At 38.5% G+C, this 26,600-nt stretch overlaps 1 protein-coding gene and 1 pseudogene across 2 annotated transcripts in view; both read right to left on the reverse strand.

Moving 5' to 3' along the window:
- ALDH1A2 (aldehyde dehydrogenase 1 family member A2) overlaps positions 1-26,600 on the reverse strand; it is a 115,772-nt gene that overhangs the window by 23,935 nt on the left and 65,237 nt on the right. For both annotated transcript variants that reach the window (XM_015452875.3, XM_073995889.1), the window contains exons 5-7: positions 17,646-17,707; positions 15,497-15,625; positions 15,256-15,369 (exon numbers count right to left, since the gene is read on the reverse strand). In XM_015452875.3, the coding sequence (XP_015308361.1) occupies positions 15,256-15,369; positions 15,497-15,625; positions 17,646-17,707 (305 nt within the window). The remainder of the gene's footprint in view (positions 1-15,255; positions 15,370-15,496; positions 15,626-17,645; positions 17,708-26,600) is intronic.
- On the reverse strand, positions 3,880-5,240 carry LOC102130523 (calponin-2 pseudogene; annotated as a pseudogene).

Raw genomic sequence — 26,600 nt, forward strand, 5'->3', positions numbered from 1 at the left:
GGTTACAGGGAATACACTGGACCATGTCCTTGCTTTGCTGACTGTGAATTCATTTTTTTTCCTTAAGGTGGATTCCATCAATTATCTCTCTCCTGACCAACTATAGACATAGTAAACAATATGAGTGGTATCTTTCAGTTTACACAACTGCTTTATTCTAGCACAGGTTAACAAACTCAGAACTGTGGTTTTTTTTCTCAAATGGGCCTGGAAACATCTTCTGGAGTATGACCCAACTATTCAAATTATGTGTAAAGTAGTGATTCTTAAATGTCAGTGAATGTAAGAATCACTGGGTATACTTAGTAATAATGGGAATTCCTGAACCTATTTCCAAAATTCTAACTTAAGAAAATCTTGAGTGGAGTCCAGAAGTCTGTTTTAATAAGCACCTCCAACCTCACCACTGCAGGTGAGGTGGTCTTTACACAACTACTGAAAAACAAAGGAAACTACATAACATTTTTCTGCAAAGAAATTTCTCCCTACACCAGAATTCCATTCTGGCAAACTCAGTTTGAAGGAGTAGCCACCACTCTAGGCCACAGCAAGAAATCATACGTGAGTTCCTTAATAGGTACCAGGCATCTTCTTCCAGCACTGTATTCTTTTTTAAAATTATACTTTAAATTCTAGAATACATGTGCAGAACGTGCAGGTTTTTTACATAGGTATACATGTGCCATGGTAGTTTGTTGTACCCATGAACCTGTCACATCTACATTAAGTATTTCTCCTAATGTTATCCCTCCCCTAGCCCCTCAACCTCTGACAGGCCCCAGTGTGTGATGTTCCCCTTTCTGTGTCCATGTGTTCTCATTGTTCAACTCCCACTTATGAGTGAAAACATATGGTGTTTGGTTTTCTGTTCCTATGTTAGTTTGCTGAGAATGATCGTTTCCAGTTTCAGCTTCATCCAGGTCCCTGCAAAGGACAGGAACTCATCCTTTTTTATGGCTACATGGCACTCCATGGTGTATATGTGCCAATTTTCTTTATCCAGTCTATCACTGATGGGCATCTGGGTTGGTTCCAAGTCTTTGCTATTGTGAATAGTGCTGTAATAAACATACGAGTGCATGTATCTTTATAGTTTAATGCTTTATAATCCTTTGGGTATATACCCAGTAATGCGATTGCTGGGTCAAATGGTATTTCTAGTTCTAGATCCTTGAGGAATTGCCACACTGTCTTCCACAGTGGTTGAACTAATTTACACTCCCATCAACAGTGTAAAAGCATTCTTATTTCTCCAAATCCTCTCCAGCATCTGTTGTTTCCTGACTTTTTAATGATTGCGATTCTAACTGGCATGAGATGGTATCTCATTGTGGTTTTAATTTGCATTTCTCTAGTGACCAGTGATGGTGAGCATTATTCATATGTTTGTTGGCTGCATAAATGTCTTCTTTTGAGAAGTGTCTGTTCATATCCTCTGCCCACTCTGTGATGGGTTTTTTTCTTGTAAACTTGTTTAAATTCCTTGTAGATTCTGGATATTAGCCTTTTGTCAGATGGATAGATTGCAAAAAATGTTCTCACATTCTGTAGGTTGCCTGTTCACTCTGATGATAGTTTCTTTTGCTGTGCACAAGCTCTTTAGTTTAATTAAATCCCATTTGTCAATTTTGGCTTTTGTTGCCATTGCTTTTGGTCTTTTAGTCATTCAGTGTTTGCCCATGCCTGTGTCCTGAATGGTATTGCCTAGGTTTTCTTCTAGGATTTTTATGGTTTTAGATCTTACGTTTAAGACTTTAATCCATCTTGAGTCAATTTTTGTATAAGGTGTAAGGAACGGGTCCAGTTACTGTTTTCTGGATATGGCTAGCCAGTTTTCCTAACACCATTTATTAAATAGGGAATCCTTTCCCCATTTCTTGTTTTTGTCAGGTTTGTCAAAGAACAGATGGTTGTAGATGTGTGATGGTATTTCTGAGGTCTCTATTCTGTTCTATTGGTCTATGTCTCTGTGTTGGTACCAGTACCATGCCGTTTTTGTTACTGTAACCTTGCAGAAAAGTTTGAAGTCAGGTAGCATGATGCCTCCAGCTTTGTTCTTTCTTCTTAGGATTGTTTTGGTTATACGAGGTCTTTTTTGCTTCCTTATGAAATTTAAAGTAGTTTGTGCTAATTCTGTGAAGAAAGTCAGTGGTGCTGACCTTGATAGGGATAGCACTGAATTTATAAACTACTTTGGGCAGTATGGCCATTTTTGTGATATTGATTCTTCCTAACCATGAGCATGGAATGTTTTTCCATTTATTGTGTCCTCTCTTATTTCATTGAACAGTGGTTTGTAGTTCTTGAAGAGGTCCTTCGCATCCCTTGTAAGTTTTACTCCTATTTTATTCTCTTTGTAGCCATTGTGAATGGGAGTTCACTCATGAGTTGGCTGTCTAGTGTTGGTGTATAGGAATGCTTGTGATTTTTGCAGATTGATTTTGTTTCCTACGACTTTGCTGAAGTTGTTTATCAGCTTAAGGAGATTTTGGGATGAGATGATGGGGTTTTCTAAATACACAATCATGTCATCTGCAAACAGAGACAATTTGACTTCCTCTCTATCTGAACACCCTTTATTTCCTTCTCTCGCCTGACTGCCGTGGCTAGAACTTCCAATACTACGCTGAATGGGAGTGGTGAGGGAGCACATCCTTGTGCTGGTTTTCAAAGGGAATGCTTCCAGTTTCTGCCCATTCAGTATATTGGCTGTGGGTTTGTCATAAATAGCTCTTATTATTTTGAGATATATTCCATCGATACCTAGTTTATTGAGAGTTTTTAGCATGAAGAGGTATACAATTTTATTGAAGGCTTTTTCTGTATCTGCTGAGATAATCATGTGGTTTTTGTCACTGGTTCTGTTTGGCTCTGTTTGCATCCCAGGTATGAAGCCGACTTGATTGTGGTGGGTAAGATTTTTTTTTTTCCTTACAGAGGTTTTATTGTGTTTGGTCCACAGTCGTATTTTACATTATCTCATGGAGCAGGGCACCTGGGTGGGGGTCCCTGTGCAGTACTTGGTGGGGCATGTGGCCAAGGGAGATGGAGCAATATAGCTGGCAAGGCCCAGAAGGGGAGAAGGGCTGGGGCCTACTAAGGGGCCGGGCACAATGGCTCACGCCTGTAGTCTCAGCACTTAGGGAAGCCAAGGCGGGTGGATTACCTGAGGCCAGGAATTCGAGACCAGCCTGGCCAACATGGTGAAACCTCATCTCTACTAAAAATACGAAAGTAGCTGAGCATGGTGGCGTATGCCTGTAATCCCAGCTACTTGGGAGGCTGAGGGAGGAGAATCCCTTGAGCTCAGGAGGTGGAGGTGCAGTGAGCCAAGATGACACCACTGCACTCCAGCCTGGGCCACAACAACTAAAAATAAAACCTACTGAGGCCACAGTGGGGCGGGGATTTGGGATTAGCCCCAACAACTCAGCATTCCACTTCCTTGTACAGAACTCACTTTCCCCACTGGGCCCTGAGGCAGGTCTGAGGTCTGTTGGTCTGAGGGTCCTAGGGAAACTCAGCCACTTGGGATCCTGAAATATTTAGCATCATAGCCAGGCCCCCTTTCCCAGGGGACTCATTTCCCAGCACCCTCCCCACTGTCCTCACCCCATTCCTTGGGGGAAAAAATGTATTTTTCTTTTGTTAATACTTCCTGAAACTTTTGCGGGTAGAGAAACCATAAACTGATCAGCTGACAAAAGTGGGAAGAGGCGAGGCAACCGGAAACCTTCGGGGACTAGTTCCCTCCAAGCCCCTGTCTCTTCTCCCCAGCACAGCTCTGCTGACAGCCTGGACGTGCCAGCAGGGACCCTCACCCTACACATATTGGGATATGGCCTTGACCCCTTCCCCCACAGCCTGGTGGATCAGTCCTGTGAAGGACCAAGGCAAGGGGGGAAAAAGCCCTGCTGCCTGATTCCATCTTGCCACTCAGAGACCCTTGGTTGACTGGCAGCACTGAACAGGTTAAGAAAGAAAAAAAGATGAAAACATAGAAAAACCCAAAAAAACCCAGACAGGGGGACAATGGGGGAAGAGAGTGCTGGCAACCTCAGTAGCATAGCTGGACTCCTCCTGGTAGTAAGGGCAGTCGCCAGCACCCAAGGGAGCCCTGTTGGCCACTGTGCCTTGCCGGCAGTACTTGGGGTCATATATATGCTGGCCCAGGCCAAAGACCTGGCTACTCTGGTTGGCACCCTGGGTGTAGCCCATCTGCAGGGACTTGGTGGAATTATCACTTGTCAGTTCCCAGCTTGGTATCATAGATGTGCCATCGCATCCCATGAGCCGTCATGCTCACCTGGCTGGCACACTTATTTGTATCCATCTGGAGGCTAATGGTCGAGGGGTCCGTGGGGGGGCAGAATGTGGTTCTTGGGGTCATAGAGATGCCTCCTTATGCCATACACGGTCAGGCTGACTGGTTGGCCCATTTGTTGGTGCCCAGCTGCAGCCTGATGATGCACTGACCGGCCTTCATGGTGGCGTCATTGAAGTTCTGCTTCTGCTTCTCTGAGTACTTGACACCAATGTCCACCCCGCTCCGTGGCCCCTTAGTCTTGGCCTTCCCTGCTAGAGCAAAAAGAGACACCTGCACGTGCCTCATGTTCCCACTCTCAAACAGGCTGTTGGCCTTGAACAGGTCCACGGGGTTCATGCCATAGTTGACCACGGCCTTGATGAAGTTGGAGAGGTTTTCTAGTTGGTGCCAATTCTGCATGAAATGATTTACCTTGGGGACTGAGTCTGGCTGCAGCTTGTTCATGTGTGTATAAGATAATCCCACCCTTCAGGCTCTTCTGGGAGTCGGGGTCGATGGAGAGGTCCGGTGAGTTCCTTGATCCAGCTTCAGAGCTCTGCCTCCTTCTGAGGGTCATATTTGGACAGGAGCCAGTTCTTTACCTTGGCTGACAGCCCATACAAGAGGCCCTTGTTGAACTGTGTATAACTCATGGCTGGGGGGCTGCGGGATGGGGTTGCACGGGACAGGGGTGGATAAGCTTTTTGATGTGCTGCTGGATGGTTCATCAGGGATATTGGCCTGAAATTTACTCTTTTTGTTGTGTCTCTGCCAGGCTTTGGCATCAGGATGATAATGGCCTCATAAAATGAATTAGGGAGGAGTCCCTCTTTTTCTGTTGTTCGGAAGAGTTCCAGAAGGAATGGTACCAGCTCCTCTTTGTACCTCTGGTAGAATTCGGCTGTGAATCCATCTGGTCCTGGGCTTTTTTGGTTGGCAGGCTATTAATTACTGCCTCAATTTCAGAACTTGTTATTGGTCTATTTGGGAAGTCAACTTCTTCCTGGTTTAGTCTTACAGTATTCTCTGATAGTAGTTTGTATTTCTGTGGGATCTGTGGTGATATCCCCTTTATCATTTCTTATTGTGTCTTTTTGATTCTTCTCTTTTTTCTTCTTTATTAGTCTGACTAGTGGTCTATCTTGTTAATCTTTTCAAAAAATCGGCTCCTCTGTTCCTGTACCGTATTCTAAATCCAGTACATTATGTTACCAAAAAAGAAAAAGGATTCATCATCAGTTTATCCAAGCAAGCACTCAGGCAGTCTTCCAAGAAGTGAAATAGAAGAGCAAACATACACAAAAAAACACTTATTGGTAGCCAAAATTATTTGTAAAATATTTACAAAAGCTACAAAGTAAACAAAAGGAGAGTAAAGTTGCCAGAGGACAGCAGAATGTAGTTACTGCTAAATATAATAAATATATGCAAATGGAAGTTTGCATATAATAATAGAAATATTATATACAAATGGAAGTTTCAGATTCAACTAATATTAGAGTTCTTACAATATGCCAAGCAGTATGCTTGGAACTTTCAAATACATTATTTTAATCTTCAAATGAGCCTGTAGGGAGTGATTCATAGGCCTTATTAATAGAAGAAGACATGAAAGAAAAGACTAAATAATTCACCAAAACTCACACCGCAGGAAAGCTGGGATTTGGTCCATGATTGGTGGATCAAATCCAGTGCGTCATCTATTATACCACACTTCCCCAAGCATTAATTGTCCCGTAAACTTCATTTTAAAAATAAATATAAAACAGTGACGGTTAATATTTACTGACACTTTACTAAGAATTAGATCCTGTGCTAAACACACTAGATATACTAGCTTTTCTTAGTCCATTCAGTTTACCTATAATGTCCCAGACTGGATACCTAATAGAGAAAGGAAATTATAATTCCAGAGGCTGGGAAGTCCAACGTTGAGACACACACATGAGGTGAAGGACTTCTTGTGGTGTCATCCCATGGTGAAAGATGGAAGAGCAAGAGAGCACAAGACTGAATGTGTAACCGCAAGCCCTTTTATAAAGGCATTAATCTATTAATGTGGGTTAACAGATTAGTACCCATCTAAACACCTCTCACTAGTGACCCTCTCTCAACACTATTGTATTGTAGATTAACCTACACACACTTTCCAGGGAACACGTTCAAATCATCTTTCATCCTCACAATCCATGAGGTAGGTACAATCATCTCTAATCTACAGCTGGGATATCTGAGGTCTGGAGAGAATAACAACATGTACTGTGAATGAATCCATTCAAGTATAATAGATGTTTAAATTGTCTAGTTTTCTGATATGACTCTGACATATTTCATCTTGATTCCTTTAGCATGATTTGAAGACTGTGTTCAGAACTTCTTATGAAAAAGTGATGATTTCCTGTAGTTGGTTTACAGAGAGGCAAAGTATAGAGTTGTGATACACTATTCTGTCAAACTTTCATTTTAGGAAAGCACTGAGGAGTACTTTATTTTCTTTTAAGAGAGTAAAGGATGAAGAGAAATTAACTCAGGCTGAACTACATTAAAGCTGTAAAAATCCTAAAGTAATGTTAAATTGTATGAGTTGGTCTTTGTTGATCATTAGCTTAATCAGATTGATCATTTACTGTTCAGCTTGGGATTATCTTTGCTTATGACAAGCAATCCGCATAGTTTTGTATATGGACATTAACTTGCCCTGAATGTGGTTAAGAATATAATCTGAAGTGCAAAAAGACGATTCATGGGAAATCACTGTTGAAGAAAACCTATTATTTTCTCCAGCTTTTACAGGCTTTTGCACCACCTGACTACTAACTACTCTCACTAGAACACTGAAGCTACATGTTTAGCAGTCATTCAGCATGTGGTGTTCAGTGTTGGCTCAACTAGCAAGAGTTAAGGACCCTAGGAAATCAGACACACACTACCCTTCTCAACATGTCCCATCTGGTATGATTTAGGTTCTTTGGGCTGTGTTGTTTTTATTTCCCCATCTCTATAAGGTTTTTCACATCCTATTAAAGAGACTTCTAAGGATAGACACTGAATTCACATAAAATCTGCAGCTCTGGTGTTTAAATGCCTGTTAAAAGTACAACTGCAGGAATGACCAAAAAAAAACAAAACTGCATTTGCTATTGAAAGGAAGCAGTGAAACCTAATATCCCATCCTACCTTCCAGCAAAATATGTATTGAGCTTTTACAAAGTACTGATTCTTTAATATCTGGCATAGGAAATGATTTTGAGAATAAATGATACCAGTATTTGTTGATTATCTGCCAATATCAAACAACACATTACTCACAAGGGTCCTCACAGCTAGCATTCCTTTCCTCGAAGTTCTTTTTGTATATTGGTTCCCATACAACTACAATTCCCTTTTTTCCAAAGAGATTAGTGGTAAGAGAAAAGGAAGACAGTCTTAAGTTCTTCTTCCCGGTTGTGAATATTAACAACTGTGGAATTAAGATGGAGAATTATCTTTTATCTTAAAATAACTTTTATCTTTGAATAAAGTAGTTTTTCATTCAAATGTAAATATCTTCAACTAATGCCTTTCTCCTAGATACAGATACTTTTGAAAATTATATTAAATGACAGAACTTTAGTTCTATCCTTGATCTTAGCATCTTGAAAATCGTAACATTTTTAGGTAATGATGCAGAGAATTCTCATCTTCCTCCATGCTCCCATAACACACCACACTATAATAGTTACATATTCACAGATTATTGCCTGGGCTAGACTGAGTCACACAAAACAACACCTTTGCCTCTCCAACATCTAGCACAGTGCTAGACACATAAGTGCTCAATAAATGTTTGTGGAATTGACTTGAAACAACCTAAGTTTAAAACTTTCAAGTCCTATATCAGACAGTGTGAAACGGAAACCTTATATTGTAACAAATGAAATTTAAAGAGGCTAACCATGCAATTTTGAAGTGAATTTTAGGAAAAAAAAAAAAAAAAGAAAAAGAAAAATGGAGTTGCAATGTGTCTATGACCTTTCTTTTTTGACCATTCATTCAACAAAGCATGTGGCACTGAGAAATTATCCTTCCTAAGTACCCCCATTAATATGTCACTCTGAATTTTAATGGCTCCCTCCTCCTATGGGAGGGTGTACAGTCCCTTAGCCTGAGAGGCAGTGTACCACTGTAATATGGAATATAGTGCTGTGTGACTCTCGGCCCTACAACTTACTAGCATGTAACCCTGGGCAGGTAATTTAACCCCTCTTAGCCACACTTTGCTCTTTGGTGTAGGGTTGTTGTAATAATGGATTCAAAGTATTTAGCAGGTACTTAACACAAAGTAAGTGCTAAATCAATGTTGGCTATTAATATCCAAAATGTAAAGCCTTTGTAAAATTGATTTTTCACAGCTTGAGATGTAACTCGTATCCCATAAAATCCACTTTTTTGATGTGTACAGGTCAGTGAATTTTAGTATATTAAGAGTTGTGCATCCATCACAACCATTGCTTCTATCTGAGGACATAAATACCCCAAAAGATACTTCATATTCCATTAGCAGTCACTTTCCATTCTCCCAGTCCTTTGCAACTACTAATCAACTGTCTGTTTATAGATTTGCCTATGCTGGACATTTCACATAGCCACATCACACAGCCTGTTGTAACTGGATTCTTTCATTTAGTATAGTGCTTTCATTTATTCAGGCTGTATACCTCATTCCTTTTTATGAGTGAATAACATTCCACTGTATGGATAGACCACTTTTTGTTAATCAGCTTATTTGATGGACATTTGAGTTGTTTCCACTTTTTGGCAATTAGGAATGATGCTGCTGTGAACATTTTTCTACATGTTTCTTCTGTGATGATCACTTGGTTTTTGTCCTTTATTCCATTACTATGGCGTATTTACATTGATTTTTTTACATATATAAAACCAACCTTGCATTCCTGGAATAAATCCCACTTGGTCGTAGTATATAATCATTTTTATATATTGCTGGATTTCATTTGCTAGTATTTTGCTTAGGATTTTTGCATCTATACTCATAACATGTTGGCATATAGTTTTCTTGTGATATCTTCTACATATTGGCCACAATTTTTTGACCCAGAATTCTTTCCAATGCCTTGATTTGTACCATATTATTTTCCAGTTCATCTGACTCCCAACATTTCTCCTCAGTCCCTTCCCAATCCCCATGCTGTCCCACTAAGACTTTGTGTTCCCCTCTTCTAGTTGTTGACTAACACTGGCCCTTCTTCCCAATTCACTCTACTTATCCATATCCTACAGACCCACCAAATCCCTCTGTCTTGAAACCTTGAGAGACCATCCAACCCCTAGAGATCTCTCCCTTCTTGAGATGCTGATGTCATATTACAAACTAACAATTGCTTACTGCTTAAAATTTCCCAAACTCATACTGCATTTCATTCTCACGACCCTGAGAAACAGGTATGTATGCTATTATTAAACCGATTTTGTACAAAACCAAGTGGCTGGTCCATAACTGTATAGCTATGTAGTGAAAAACAGTAAACCCTATGCTTACAGTGGCATTTTAAAGAAGGGAAGGGATCTACTGATCCCTCACCTTCTAGCTCTGAGATAAAGTTTTTATTTACCAAATTCAGTCTTTCCTCCTTCATGTAGCAACCAATATTTACAATGTATGTTTACCATACATAAGATACTATTGGAGGTACTGAGAAGGCCTAAGGGATAGACTCCAAAGAGAATGTCCTCCCCACAAATCTTCATATATGACCAGAAACTGCCATCTTCTAAAAGTAAAACTTATAAAATCAAGACTAAACTGATAAGCAAATCAGCTTACTCAAAGATGAAAAAGGAGTTACTTATGAAAGTGATTCTTAAATATTCAATTATTAATTAAATCTAGGGCTTTTTCAAATCCAGTATGTCCTTATGGTTGTACTCCTAATACTTTGGTTTGACCAACGGAATTAAATAAAATAGTAACCTCATTAACTGTAAAGGCAATCTGCAGAAAACCTAAAGAAAATCAAAGAACAGCATCAAAACTAACCAAAAGGTGCCAGGGAGACTTCTGCTTCTAACTGTAATGGAGCAACCGACACTGGACTTGTCTTACCATTATAAACAACTAGAAAAGTATATGGACTTGTTTTATTCAATCATTGGATATCAGGCAGTATGGGACTATGAATCTAGAGAAGAGGAAAACAAAGGAAATCCTTTTTTGCCAAAACTTTCTAGACTGCAATAGGAGATGAGGAAACCAATGCAGAATATGATGGTCTCACTGAGTTCTGACCAGACAGATAAGAAAGATCTTGTGGAACACTGGGAACATTCAATAGAAACCTCAGCAGGACTTCTACTTATTAATAAGAATAAGCTAGTCTTAACAAAGCTTAAAATTAAGTTCCAAAAGAGACAAGCTGAACCTCAAGTAACTTAACTACCTGTTGAACCTCAAGTAACTTAACTACCTGTTAGGGAAAAAAAAAAGCTTGGCATTCTTTAAAGAAAAACAACAAAATCTGTATGTTCAACAATATAATGGTCACAATGTCCAGTATCCTTTCAAAATAAACACGACCCAAAAACAGGAAAACGCCAGTCAAAAGAAATAAATCCAGAAATGACAGAGAAGTTAAAATAGACAAGGATTTCATTATTATTATTATTAGATGGAGTCTCACTCCAGTCGCCCAGGCTGGAGTGGAGTGGTGTGATCTCGGCTCACTGCAACCTGCCTCCTATCCTGCCTCAGCCTCCCGAGTAACTGAGACTACAGGTGTGCACCACCATGCCTGGCTAGAGCTGGGGTTTCACTATGTTGGCCGGGCTGGTCTTGGACTCCTGACCTAAGGTGATCCACCTGCCTCGGCCTCCCAGAGTATTAGGATTACAGGTGTGGGCCACCAATCCCGGCCACAGACAAGGATTATAAAACAGATATGTCTACATAAATTTAAAAACGAATGAGGGGGTGTAGTGAGGAAGAAAGTATCTTCTATTTTAAAAATCATGGAATTTCTAGAACTTAAAAATGAAATCTCTGAAGCAGATTAAGCATTACAGAAGAATATATCAACTCCAAAGATGACAATGAAAGTTACCTAGCCGGAAGCACAAAGGAATAAAAGAGTCCTAGTGACCTTTGAGATAATGACAAATGATCTAACGTATCTGTAAATGGAAGGGGAAAGTAGAAAGCAAAAAAAAGATTTGAAGAAATAATGGTCAAAATGTTTCCCAATTTGATGAGAACTAGAAACACACAGATGCAGAAATTTTAACGAACCAACAAAATACACAAAAGCACATCACAATCAAATTGCTGAAAAGAAACTCAAAACCAGTCTGGGGGAAAAGAAACATTACTTACAGTAAAATAAAGATAAGAATGATTGCTGTATCTCATCAGAAACAGTAAAGTCAGAAACATGCCAGAATGTTATCTTTAAAGTCTTGAAAGTAAAATAAAACAAAACACAAACTGTCACATTAGAATTTTATATCCAGAAAACAGTTATTAAAAAGTGAAGACAAAATTTTAGACAAAAGGTGAGAGAAATCATTACTAGTAGACCTGCACTACATGATATGCTAAAGACAACACTTTTCCTCATTTTAATATAGACATGTGATGTCATGCCAATCAAAATTCCAATGAAAGTTTTTTTAGAGTAACATAAGGTGCTTAGAAAATCGATTTGAAATGTCTTCTAAAAGAATAAATGGGCTTTGAAAAACCAAATAAGAAGGTATCTTGCCTATATTATGGTAACAACCATCTTATAAAATCTAGTAATTCAGGCAGTCTAGTAGTAGTGAAAGAACAGACAAAATTATGAGCTGTAAAACAGAAATTTCCTGTATAGTTTGGTGCAAAAGTCATTGCAGTTTTTGCCATTACTTTTAATCAAATTACGTTTACACCAACATGTATATATGGAAATATATCACATATAGAAATGTATCATGTAATGTTATGTTATATTCAGATGTGTTACAAAGGGGTAGACTGTTTAATAAATTGTTTTGAAGTAACTGAACATTCATTTATAAACAACCCTCACATTTCATTGTACATGAAAATAAATCCAACCAGATTAAAGATTTAAACAAGAACAAAACCATAAAAGTACTGAGAGAAAATATTTAGGGCCATTTGTATAATCTTAAAGATTTGTAAATAAAAATGACAGCATAATATATCAAACAAGAGATAAGACCTTGTCATGTCAGTACCTACATTTCCTGTCATTCAAAAATGACAGGAAATCCAGAAGCTGTCAGAGAAAGACTAAAGGAGAGGACTACGCGTAAATTTAAAATCTGCACATGGCAAACAACTGTTTTTAAAAAATTAAAAAGCAAAGAACAAACAATATTTTCAAATTCTACAACAAACAAAAGATTAACATACCTAACATAAAAAGACCTCTTATAAATGAAACCATTACTCTAAGGCCTTCTTGGTAAGCAAGTTATAAATATGTTTTTATTTTGCAATTCCACTTCTAGAACCATATCCAACTGAGTGTCTAATATGTACATTTATACACGTGTGTGTATACATACATACATACGTGTATACAGTTAAAGATTTATAAATACATATACACACACACAAGTAAAATTTTTCTTGGGTCTCCAAAGGTTTTTATTTCAGTAGTCTGTTTAATAGGAAAAATAAGTGGAAAAAACACCCTCAAGAGTACATTAATATAGGATTAAAAATACAGGATTAAATTATGATATACTGATGTAAGAGTATTCTATGCAGCTATTAAAAATAAATGGCAGAGATGTAGGTACTGACAGGGCAAGGTGTTATCTCTTGTTTGATATATTATGCTGTCATTTTTATTTACAAAAATTACACAATAGGCCAGGCACCGTGGCTCACGCCTGTAATCCTAGCACTTTGGGAGACCATCACCTGAGGTCAGGAGTTCGAGACCAGCTTGGCCAACATGACAAAACCCCGTCTCTACTAAAAATACAAAAATTAGCCAGGCATGGCGGTGGGTGCCTATAATCCCAGCTACTTGGGAGGCTGAGGCAGTAGAATCGCTTGAACATGGTGGGCGGAGGTTGCAGTGAGCCGAGATTGTGCCACTTCACTCCAGACTGGGCAAAAGAGTGAAACTCCGTCTCAAAAAAAAAAAAAAAAAATTACACAATAGAAGCCTCTTGACTGACTCAATCAGGACCATTGGTTGGCCAGCAGAAAAAGGTTAAAGCAGTAAAAGATACTTTAAATATTTCATTTTGGTTTCAAAAATACATATATTCATTCTCCAGTCTTTTGATATAGAACCAATGACTTTTCTTTAATTATGGGTCCAACTGTCTCTTCTGATTAAATCATTATTTATCATTATTATTATTTATGATTTCTGGTTTCAATTTCTTTAAAGTGAAATAGGGACTTAAAAACATTTGCAAAGCAATTCCAGGTGCCCATTCTATTTTTCCCAAGTGTTTTACAGTTGTCTTGCTTACTCCTAACTGACTGCGTCTTTAGTTTTTCTTAGTATCTAGACTTTAGTAAATATTTTCAAAGCCTTAAACTGTTTGATTCAAATATTTCATTAAACTGCAAAATTACGTTTAGAAACAAACAAGGTTAACTCTTGACAAACACAAAACTCAGTAATCTGTGAATTGATATTCAAGTTTATTAATAAATCTTTTATTAAATTTACTACTGTGAGTCAGTTTAACCAAGTATAATTAACTCTGTATCAACTGATATAACGTTTCTAGATCTGTGCTGCCCAATATGGTAGCACACATGGCAATGGAGAACTTGAAATGTGGCTAGTCTGAAGAGATATGCTGTACGTGTAAAACACATACCATATTTCCAAGAAAGAACATGAAAAAGAGAATGAAAAATATTGTGTTAATAGCTTATAGTGATTATATGTTGAAATATTTTGAAAATACTGAATTAAAGTTATTCCAATTAATTTCACTTATTTTTTAATGTGGCTACTAGCCTATTTTAAATGACAAATGTTGCTCTCACTCTACTAGACAGCACTGCTCTAGACCTGCAGACATCCTTTGTTCAATGATGATATCATCTGTAAGGTTCTACTTGAAACAATGAATAAGACTTTATCATATGTTACCTGAACCAAAGACATTTGAGTAACATTTATAAATCTTCCTAAGCTGACGTGTGACTCTGTAACAGGGATCTGTAAACTATGGTCCATGGGTCAAATTTAATCCTGCTGTTTTGGTATGGCCTACAAGCTAAAAGCAGTTTTTGCACGTTTAAATGTCTAGAAACAATAAAAAGATTACTATTTTGTAATCCATAAGAATTATGTAAAAATTCCAATTTCCATGTCTATAAATACACTTTAATTGGCACATAGCCACACTCAGTATTATCTATGACTATTTGGTGATACTATGGTATAGCTGAGTAGTTGTAGCAGAGACCACATTGCCTACAAAATCTACATTTACTATCTGGGCCTATACAGGAAAAAATGTGCTGAACCCTGCTCTATATCATCTCTTATGGTTCATGGGGCATAGTGAGTTCCAATTGTACTTACAGGATCTGTCCAAACAATGAGTAGGGAAAGCTTGTGTCTCCATTCTTATCCTTACCAGAGACTAGTTTAGACTTCCAGCTTCTTAACTTGCTTCTGCCACTGCTGTTCTTGACTCAACAAAGAGGCTAGAACCTCAGATTCTGGAATAGTTCTTACACAGACGGTATCACAAAAATGCTCAAGAGATCTGTGGAGTCAAATGGTCCCTGTGTGCCTTTGCTTTCACTTCCACCAGTGTTCTATGACACCGATGTTATCCTCTGTGGGCTTGGGTACTCACTGCCCTTTTGGTGTCTAGCCTATGGGTACTAATTTTACTGTTTTTGTAACCCCTCAACTCATTCGCAAGACTGTTCTTTAATCCCTGGTTTTTCAGATACCTACCTCAGTAGACCCTGTGAACGCAATCTTGTCTATGCCAATGTGAGAAGCTATTGCTGCCCCAGCTGTTGGCCCGTATCCTGGCAAAATATTGACGACCCCAGGAGGAAAGCCAGCCTAAGAAAACAGAACAGGAGGAAATGTGGCTGATGAAAGCTGATGCATTCATGTTAAATGAGATATGCTCTAGTAGGCTCCAGCTGTAAGGGGAGTCAGAAGCACTCCTGAAGTCCGTTTCTCTTACCTCCTTGATGAGGGCTCCCATGTAGAGTGCACTGAGTGGTGTTTGCTCTGCTGGCTTAATAACTACTGTATTGCCACAGCACAAGGCTGGAGCAATTTTCCAGGCAAACATCAGCAGGGGGAAGTTCCACTGAAAAGGAAAAAACTCAAAGTTGATAGATGGAAAAATATTCCTCCACTACTTTGTTTTCAAGCTGTGACTTCTCATACTTCTCAGACTAGTCCTCAACATAAATCTTGACCACTACAAAGTATAGATGTTTGGATTTTCAATTACTTCATTAAGAATAGAATAGCACTGACCTTGGAAATCTCTCCTTTTCTCTCTGACCAACCAATTACTGTATTTCAACTACCCACCAAAAGAAATCCCACGGTGAAAAGGGAGTTTTGTTATTTGTTTTGTTTTTTTTTTTTGTCACTGTTGTTTTCATGTATTTTTAAATTAGGCTTTGGTTCCAATAAGTTCTCGTGTATGAAAACTTTTTCCTGCATCTGAGATTTTTACATCAGAATTTTCACACTGGTATGGAAAGCTCTTCAACATGGAAGAACTAGAAAAGAAAATTCTAACTATGAGTTATAGTTAAGTCAATGTGTATTTCAAGGTAGCACTTTTTCTTTAGATACACGCATTGTCACAAACATACATGATTACAAAAAATAAAGTGCATATACTTATGAGTATGCAAACATTTTCATTTGTTTTCCACTGTAAAAGAAGCTATTGGAGACTACAGTACATTTACATGAGTAGATGAGGTTGGGGTCTAAAATGTTTTAAACTGATTTTAAAAGGATATTAAGCTTGTATTGTCACAAGATCAGGCATGAACCTCAGTACTATCAGGTGTCATTGATAATTTCATTAAGAAAGAAAACAGAAATCCACATCCCCTGGCTTCAGCCCTTGACCACAATGTGTTTCTGCCTGAAGCATCTCAGCTGCCATCCTTGAAGGCTTCTCACTGGCTCTGGCAAGCTTGCAAAAATATACAAGTGTCTTGCCTTCACCAAACACCCAATTTCTTTTCCCCTTAGTTGTTTATAAACTTGGGAGTCCACAGTAATGTTTTAATTCCATCTACAGTGTATAAATCTTGAAGTGCAGTAATTGAGCCAGAGCTGGCTGACAAGCAACTCTTGTCCTGTCAGTGAAGCTGCAGCGTTGAGAGTGTGGGCAAGGGCAAGAAAGGGAAGTTTGAATCCTACGAGGAAGGTGACAGACCTCGTCCCAGAGCTGATCCAAGTGGAATTTCCCTAGGGCCTTTAGGAGCTAAAGAATTTAACCCAAACCTCGCATTTTACCTTTGCATTCTCTAATAAATTTCACAGTAATCTGGGATTTATCAATTATTCAAACAAATATTATACCTTCCCCACATCTTTGGTTCCCAATGCCAAAGATTATCTTGAGTTATACTACTATATTTTGAAAACAGAAAACTTCCTGTCTATACTATAAGAGTTAGAGTTAAACTCTGAGCATCCCCTTGAAATCCCTGCCAGAACTATTAGCTAGTACTGTTAGAATCTTTGGTCACGTTTTGTGTTGTACAAAGGTTGTGTATGAGAGAGAGGAACAAAAGCACAATGTTTAATGTTCCAATCCAAACACTAAGCACTACATCTATTTCTCTTTACAAGACACACAGCAGCTCGGCATGGTTTCAATTATGACTGTGACGTTAACTGTACTGCTGTGTCTTCTGTAGCATCTTCTATCTAGATTCTTATGGAAAGAAACAGTGGGAAAGAATGGGATTAAAAGCTCATATAAAATAATATGCTTGGAAGGACGGTGAGTCACAGTTCTAAAAAATAAACAAATATAACAAAGCATTAATTTTCCATAAGCAGAATGGACATAATAATGAAGGGCAGGTTATTAATACACTGTGCTTTGCTTATTTTAATCATGAGAATTCCATGACTTGAGAATTCAACTCCTGGTAACAGAGCTGAAACCCTATTAACCTGTTCAAATAAGCATTTGCAGGGAGGCTGTTAAAGATATGTCAACAACATGAGCTCAGTTTTTTTTTCCCCCAGTAATGGAAAACACACATCGCTGAGGACCACGTTTTATGTGTCTTTAAGAGAACTGGGTCAAATGAAAATAAATACGAGGTGCGAGGAGATACACTCACTGGGATGATCTGTCCACACACTCCAATGGGTTCATGTCTTGTAAAGGTAAAATAGTCTCCATCTGAAAGAAAAATGCTTGATCACTCCCAGAAAGTTTAGATCAGGAAAAAAAAATTGCAGAGGGAGAAGTTTGGTGTCTGCAAAAACAAAACAAAACAAAACAAAAACAGAAATGAAGTTGAAAAACGTCCTACTCAGCTGTGCATGAAAGCTTGTAGAAACCTAACACTGGGCACAGGGTATCTCTGAATATCTCTCTCAGACACCCAAACGCAGTACCGAGGAAAGGATCTCTAAGGCAAAATGAAGGACAAATTTATGATACTAGAAGTCCTCAGGGTGGCAGAGGGGAGAGCTGAAAAATATGTAAAAAATGAATTTTATGTCAAGTATTAAAATAACATGTAGAACAGTTGTTTGATTTAAAAACTGAGTCAACAAACCTTTAAATAACTTTCTGAAGTATTAAAATAAACTAAGTAAAATGCTATTGGGCAAATTTAAAATGCAGGGCAACTGGAAAAAGTGAGGAGTAAAAGATAAATTTCATAACTCAATCCAGGTGTCAAAATGTACTTCCTGGGTAGTGGTGAGATATACGCATGTCCAGGGCTATTTAAAGAAGGTAAAAGTCCATTTCTAAAAAGACCTCCATCAATAATCCAAAGCATCTGCCCCCAAACTAGACATAGAAATGAGAATGTCGTAGGGGCTAAAAGAAAAAGAGCTTGAGAAAAGCTTAATAACCTTATTTTCCTTACAGGAGTAATAGGCAACTGAAATAATTAGATAGGAAGTCCAAACCAAATTCTTCTTTAGGAAAATGTCACTGCTTTTATCTGAATTATTTTAAATGGTTAATTAAAATTACCAAAGAATGGCTCATTTTTAGCAGATAGCTTTTCATTTTCAGTACTGAGCAAAGTTTTTATTTTTCCCTCCATTGCCGGCCCTTTGGCCACTTCACAGATACTTGTTTTCTCTCTCAAAAGCAGTCCCCCAAGGGAAGTAAAAACACTCAGCTAATATTCATGAAAGCATAACTACTAGGGGTGGAAATGAAGGTGGGGACAGGAGGACTGTGTGGGTTGGGAAAAGAGAATTGATATGAATCAGATTGTTTATCAGTCTCTCAACACATCTAAATCACATTTATCATACAAAATTGTTCTGACAAATTCAAAATTATTTATTTTTTAAATAATTAAAGTCTTGGTCTCTCTCTCTCTCTCACTCTCCCATGTCACTCTCTATCCTCTGGATCTCTGATCTCTCTACCCCCTCTTTCCATAATTAACTATCTGTTTCCTCTTTTCAAGAACTTTTATTCACATACAAGTATTTATAGGATCCTTTTATCCTCCTGTTTTTTATATACAAATGGGATCATATTAGTCAGTCTTTTATATTTTGTTTTTCCCCCCTTTTTTTCCTGTAAAGCTAGGACATCTTTTTAGTGGCTGCAGGTTATTCCATCGGCTCAATAAACGATGTTACTACTGTAAATCCTCCTAAGGGACACAGAAGTCACTTTCAGTTTAGGATATTATAAATAATGCTGCAAAGACTATCATTACATATGTATCTTTTCATATCTGTGGAATTTCTTGATCAAAGTGTAAGTACATTTCACATTTTCATAAATATTGCCAAATCACCCTTCAGAAAATTTTAACAATTCATAATTGCAACAACATGCTATTCTTCCTACTCTTTAATGCTGAGGTTTTTCCAACATTTTCATTTCAGCTAATCTGACAGCTGGAAAACCGCAACTTGTTTTGATTTATGTTTAATGATATATGAGAGTGAACATCCTTTCATGCTTATATTCTTTGCTATTTTTCCATTGGGTTATTCTTAGCCATTTGAAGAGCTCTATGGATATTAAGGAAATTAGGCCTCTGTCATAATATTGTGAAGATTTTTCCCCAATCTACTACTTATCTCTTGACTTTGTTTTATGTATATTATTTTAAATGGAAGAAATTCAGAAGTAGGCTGGATTCTGCAACTGTATGAAATTATTTTAAAATATCTATTACAACAAAAAATAGCGAAGATGTTGCAACTGTCCATAGGATGACAATATGAAGTCTGAGTAATACTTTAAACATCAAATTAACTATTTACCTTTGTATGTAGACAATTGAAGAATCTTCTGGATATCATTCTTTACAAGAGTACAAGTTTCCATGCTTTTTCAATTTGTAAAGTCTCTGAAAAGGTTTTTCATGAGGAGCCACACCACTGATCAATAAGCTAGAGTTTCATTTGCAAGAAAATCTTCTGCAACTGAACTTTCTAAGTTGGTTAAGGTGATGGGTTTTAGTGGATAGTCACAAACCACAGAATCAGAGTAATGTCAAGGTAGAGTGCAAATGGGACTGAGGAAAAAAATGGGAACATGAACAGAAGAGCACAGGTGTTTACTTTAGCAGCACGTGTAGGAACCTGGAATAGTTCAGAAAAAAACTCACAAGGCAACTAAACAAGCACGGCATGGCAATTCATAAACCATTTCCCCCTACACATTCTAGATGCTTTAAAATTTAGTTGTTTTACTTATATAATGTCACAAGTTACTGAAAAAAGTAAAAGGGAAGAAAATGCAGACAAAAATCTTAAAAATCTGACCTCATGAGGAATTGACTCCATAACTGTGTCTCAAGAGAAACTGAGTTATGAGGAATTAGAAGTCTCTTGGATAAACTGTTCACATATTTTATAAACATTCAGCTATAGGCTACCACAGGGAAAGAGACAGAATCTTCTAGCCCCTACAGTTAGTCTAAGTAGTAAATTTAAAAATAAAGGCTATTTTTGTGCTTGAACTCTTCCCAAAACTCTTTTGGGAAGAGTTGAAGGGACAAAAAAAGGAGCCTGCTTTCAATAAAATCCAACATTTCTTCATGTTAAAAACTCTCAATAAACTACAGGTATCGATGGAACATACCTCAAAATAATGAGTCATTTATGACAAACTCACAGCCAATATCATACTGAACAGGCAAAAGCTGGAAGCATTCCCCTTGAAAACTAGCACAAGACAAGGATGCCCTGTCTAACCACTCCTATTCAACACAGTATTGGAAGTTCTGGCCAGTTCTTTCTCAGGCAAGAGAAAGAAAGAAAGCGTATTCAAATAGAGAGGACGTAAAACTGTCTCTGTTTGCAGATGACATGGTGCTATATCTAGAAAACCCCATTGTCTCAGCACAAAATCTTCTCAAGCTGATAAGCAACTTCAACTAAGTCTCAGGATACAAAATCAATGTGCAAAAATCACAGCCATTCCTATACACCAACAATAGACAAGCAGAAAGCTAAATCATGAACAAACTCCCATTCACAATTGCTACAAAGAGAATAAAGTACCTAAGAATACTGCTAATAAAAGGAAATGGAGGACTTCTTCAAGGACAACTACAAACCACTAATCAGAGAAATCAGAGAGGATACAAAATGGAAAAGCATTCCATGCTCATGGATAGGAAGAATCAACATCATGAAAATTGCCATAATGCCCAAAGTAATTTATAAATTCAGTGCTATTCTCATTAAACTACCACTGACATTCTTAACAGAATTTTAAAAAATGACTTTAAATTTCATATGGAACTGAAAGAGCCCGTATAGCCAAGACAATCCTAAGCAAAAAGAGCAAAGCTAGAGGCATCTTGCTACCTGACTTCAAACTATACTACAAGGCTACAGTAACCAAAACAGCATGGTACTTGGACAAAAACAGACACATAGACCAATGGAAAAGAATAGAGAAATGAGAAATAAGACCACATATCTACAACCATCTGATCTTTGACAAACCTGATAAAAAACAAACAATGGGAAAAGGATTCCCTATTTAATAAATAAATGCTGGGAAAACTGGCTAGCTATATGGAGAAAACTAAAACTGGATCACTTCCTTCCTTACACCTTACACAAAATTAATTCAAGATGGAGTAAAGAATCAAATGTGAGATCTAAAATGATAAAAACCCTAGAAGAAAACCTAGGCCATACCATTCAGGACATAGGCATGGGGAAGGACTTCAGGTCTAAAACACCAAAACCAATGGCAACAAAAGCCAAAATTGACAAATGGGATCTAATTAAACTAAAGAACTTCTGCACAGCAAAAGAAAGTACCATCAGAGTAAAGAGGCAACCTACAGAATAGGAGAAAATGTTTGCAATCTACTCATCTGACAAAGGGCTAATAGCCCACTGTTGGTGGGAATGTAAGTTAGTTCAATCATTGTGGAAAACAGTGTGGCAATTCCTCAAAGACCTAGAACCAGAAATACCCTTTTACCCAGCAATCCCATTACTGAATATATACCTAAAGCAATATAAATCATTCTGTTATGAGGATACATGCATGTGTATGTTCACTGCAGCACAATTCACAATAGCAAAAACGTGGAATCAACTGAAATCCCCATCAATGACCCATTGGACAAAGAGAATGTACACACACACACACACACACATATATATACACACACACACACACATATATATACATACACATATATATATAAATACATATATCATGAAATACTATGCAGCCATAAAAGGAATGGAATCATGTCCTTTGCAGGGACAATGGATGGAGCTGTAAGCCATTATCCTCAGCAAACTAACACAGGAACAGAAAACCAAACATTACATGTTTTCATTTATTAGGGGGAGCTGAACACACATCTACACAGGGAAGGGAACAACACACACTGGCACCTTTCTGGGGAGGAGCAGAGCAAGGCAGAACATCAGGATAAACAGTTAAGGCATGCTGGGCTTAATACCTAGGTGATGGGTTGGTAGGTGCAGCAAACCACCATGACACATGTTTACCTATGTAACAAACCTGTACATCTCACACATGGAATCCAGAACTAAAATAAAATAAAGGGCCCTAGACCTTGTAAGCTATTTGCATTTTCAGTGGATGATGAAAGATGACAACCCTAGTCTGACCTGGGGTACATGACAAACACAAGAGCTAAGCCTTCTGGGGGCACCTTCAGCTAGGGCTAACGGCACCCCAGAAGTCATTCACAGCTACTAAGACCCTGCTATGAATCCCACTGAGCTTCTAGATCAGGGTTATCCTAAGACCACTTACAAAAGCCACCTTCATAATTTTTGCCATTTCCAAGAATCATCTGCTCTATCATTTACTTAATAATCTGTGTTAATTTAACTCACCTGTTCGCCTTACCACAAGGAAAATCTATGAAATAACAGGTTTCATGGGTTGGTAATATGTTCTTCTAATATTCTTCAAACCAAGTAATTAAAATTTAAAAAAAGTTTGCTTGTTTACTGCATAGAATCATCTTGAATGCTACCAGTGCTACATGAGATACTATATGGTGCTTCTCAAATTTCAATGTACACACTAAGCACCTGGAGATCTTGTGAAAATGCATGTTCTGAATCAACAGGTCTAGGATACGACCAGAGAGTCTGCACTTCTACACGCTCCCAGATGAGGCTCATGCTTCTGATCCATAGATCACACTCTGGGTAGCAAGACCAGGAGGATAAAGGGGAGTCCATGTGTATTATGATGCCCTACGGTTGCTTTACATTTGTCTGACTTCATTTTTATTTATTGTTATTTTTTTGTCTAATAACTCTACTAGTTTTCCTGAAAGGAGTATATAGTGTAGGAGAATCTGATTTGTATTTTTAAAACTTTACAATGGTTTAAAAAAGAATGAAAACAAGATATCAATTTCTGTAAAGCCTTATAATTTTCACATCTTTCTCTCATTTTACACTCAAAACTCTATGAAAAAAAATGAAGCAACTATCATTATCAGCATTTTATAAACAGAAAAATATGGCACAGATAAGTTAAGTCTAATGTGGTACCACTGATTAAGTTGAGGCTCCTGGACTTGGATCTGGGTCTTCAGACTTCAAGTTCTTTCCCCATAAAAACATATTCATGGCTCTTGTGAGGAAGGTATTGGATTTAGATGGATAATCACAAATCACAGAATTAGAGTATAATGTCAAGAAGGATCATAAATGGGGTAAAAATAAATGAAAAGAAAAAACCCCAATGACAACTCTTTTGTGAATATGAACACAGAGCACATGGAAACTTGTTAGAAAGTTATAATGAGAACACTACAGAGAAACATTCCCTGGAATAGATGAGCCCAGGACTGAGTGCCTCTCTCAGCTTTCATCTAGGCAGAGCCAACTCAAACGGGAGACAGAGTGTTAACTCTCCCTCTCATCTATACCTCAGATGGTACATAATGAGTACTCTTCTCTGCCTAGAAAAAAATTAAAGAGGGGCGGTTCCACGATGGCTGAATAGGAACAGCTCGAGTCTACAGCTCCCAATGTGAGCAACGCAGAACACGGGTGATTTCTGCATTTCTAATTGAGGTACCGGGTTCATCTCACTGGAGCTTGTTAGACAGTGGGAACAGGACAGTGGGTGTAGCCCACCGAGCATGAGCCAAAGCAGGGCAAGGCATCGCCTCACCCAGGAAGCACAAGGGGTCAGGGAATTCCCTTTCCTACCCAAGGGAAGTTGTGACAGATGGTACCTGGAAATCGGGTAACTCCCACCCTAAAACTGCACTTTTCCAATGGTCTTAGCAAACGGCACAGCAGGAGATTATATCCGGCATCTGGCTCAGAGAGTCCCATGCCCTTGGAGCCTCGTTCTTTGCTAACACAGCAGTCTGAGATCGAACTTCCAGGCAGCAGCGAGGTCGGGGGACTGCCATTGTTGAGGCTTCAGTAGGTAAACAAAGTGGCCAGGAAGCTCGAACTGGGTGAAGCCCACTGCAGCTCAAGGAAGCCTGCCTGCCTTTGTAGACTCCACCTCGGGGGTCAGGGCATAGCCAAACAAAACGCAGCAGAAACCTGCAGACTTAAATATCTCTGACAGCTTTGAAGAGAGTAGTGGTTCTCCCTGCACAGAGTTTGAGATCTGAGAATGGACAGACTTCCTCCTCAAGTTGGTCCCTGACCTCCGAGTAGCCTAACTTGGAGGCACCCCCCAGTAGGGGCAGACTGACACCTCACATGGCCAGGTACCTTTCTGAGACGAAGCTTCCAGAGGAATGATCAAGCAGCAACATTTGCTGTTCAGCAATATTCGCTGTTCTGCAGCCTCCACTGCTAATACCCAGGCAAACAGGGTCTGGAATAGACCTCCAGCAAACTCAAACAGACCTGTAGCTGAGGGTCCTGACTGTTAGAAGGAAAACTAACAAACAGAAAGGACATCCACACCGAAACCCCATCTATACATCCCCATCATCAAAGACCAAAGGTAGATAAACCTACAAAGATGGAGGAAAAACAGAGCAGAAAAGCTGAAAATTCTAAAAATCAGAGCACCTCTCCCCCTCCAAAGGAATGCAGCTCCTCGCCAGCAATGGAATAAAGCTGGACAGAGACTGGCTTTGATGAGTTGAGAGAAGAAGGCTTCAGATGATCCAACTTCTCCGAGCTAAAGGAGGAAGTTCAAGCTCATCACAAAGCGGCTAAAAACCTTGAAAAAAAGATTAGACGAATGGCTAACTAGAATAACCAGTGTAGAGAAGTCCTTAACTGACCTGATGGAGCTGAAAACCATGGCAAGAGAACTACGTGACAAATGCACAAGCTTCAGTAACCAATTCGATCAACTGGAAGAAAGGGTATCAGTGACTGAAGATCAAATGAATGAAATGAAGCAAGAAGAGAAGTTTAGAGAAAAAAGAGTAAAAAGAAATGAACAAAGTCTCCAACAAATATGAGACGATGTGAAAAGACCAAATCTATGTCTGATTGGTGTACCTGAAACTGACAGGGAGAATGGAACCAAGCTGGAAACACTCTGCAGGATATTATCCAGGATAACTTCTCCAACCTAGCAAGGCAGGCCAACATTCAAATTCAGAAAATACAGAGAATGCCACAAAGATACTGCTCAAGAAGAGCAACTCCAAGACACAAAATTGTCAGATTCACCAAGTTGAAATGAAGGAAAAAATGTTAAGGGCAGCCAGAGAGAAAGGTCAGGTTACCCACAAAGGGAAGCCCATCAGACTAACAGCGGATCTCTCAGCAGAAACTCTACAAGCCAGAAGAGAGTGGCGGCCAATATTCAACATTCTTAAAGAAAAGAATTTTCAACCCAGAATTTCATATCCAGCCAAACTAAGCTTCATAAGTGAAGGAGAAATAAAATCCTTTACAGACAAGCAAATGCTTAGAGATTTTGTCACCACCAGGCCTGCCCTACAAGAGCTCCTGAAGGAAGCACTAAACATGGAAAAGAACAACCAGTACCAGCCACTGCAAAAACATGCCAAACTGTAAGGACCATCAATGATAGGAAGAAATTGCATCAACTAACGAGTAAAATCACCAGCTAACATAATGACAGAATCAAATTCACACATAACAATATTAACGTTAAATGTAAATGGGCTAAATGCTCCAATTAAAAGACACAGACTGGCAAACTGGATAAAGAGTCAAGACCCATCAGTGTGCTGTATTCAAGAGACCCATCTCACGTGCAGAGACACAGATAGGCTCAAAGTAAAGGGATGAAGGAAGATCTACCAAGGAAATGGAAAACAAAAAGGCAGGGGTTGCAATCCTAGTCTCTGATAAAATAGACTTTAAACCAACAAAGATCAAAAGAGACAAAGAAGGCCACTACATAAGGGTAAAGGGATCAATTCAACAAGAAGAGCTAAATATCCTAAATATATATGCACCCAATACAGGAGCACCCAGATGCATAAAGCAAGTCCTTAGAGACCTACAAAGAGACTTAGATTCCCACACAATAAATAATGGGAGACTTTAACACCCCACTGTCAACATTAGACAGATCAACGAGACAGAAAGTTAACAAGGATATCCAGGAATTGAACTCAGCTCTGCATCAAGTAGACCGAATAGACATCTACAGAACT

This window comes from Macaca fascicularis, chromosome 7 (genome assembly GCF_037993035.2).
Source record: "Macaca fascicularis isolate 582-1 chromosome 7, T2T-MFA8v1.1".
NCBI classification, from domain to species: Eukaryota; Metazoa; Chordata; class Mammalia; order Primates; family Cercopithecidae; genus Macaca; species Macaca fascicularis.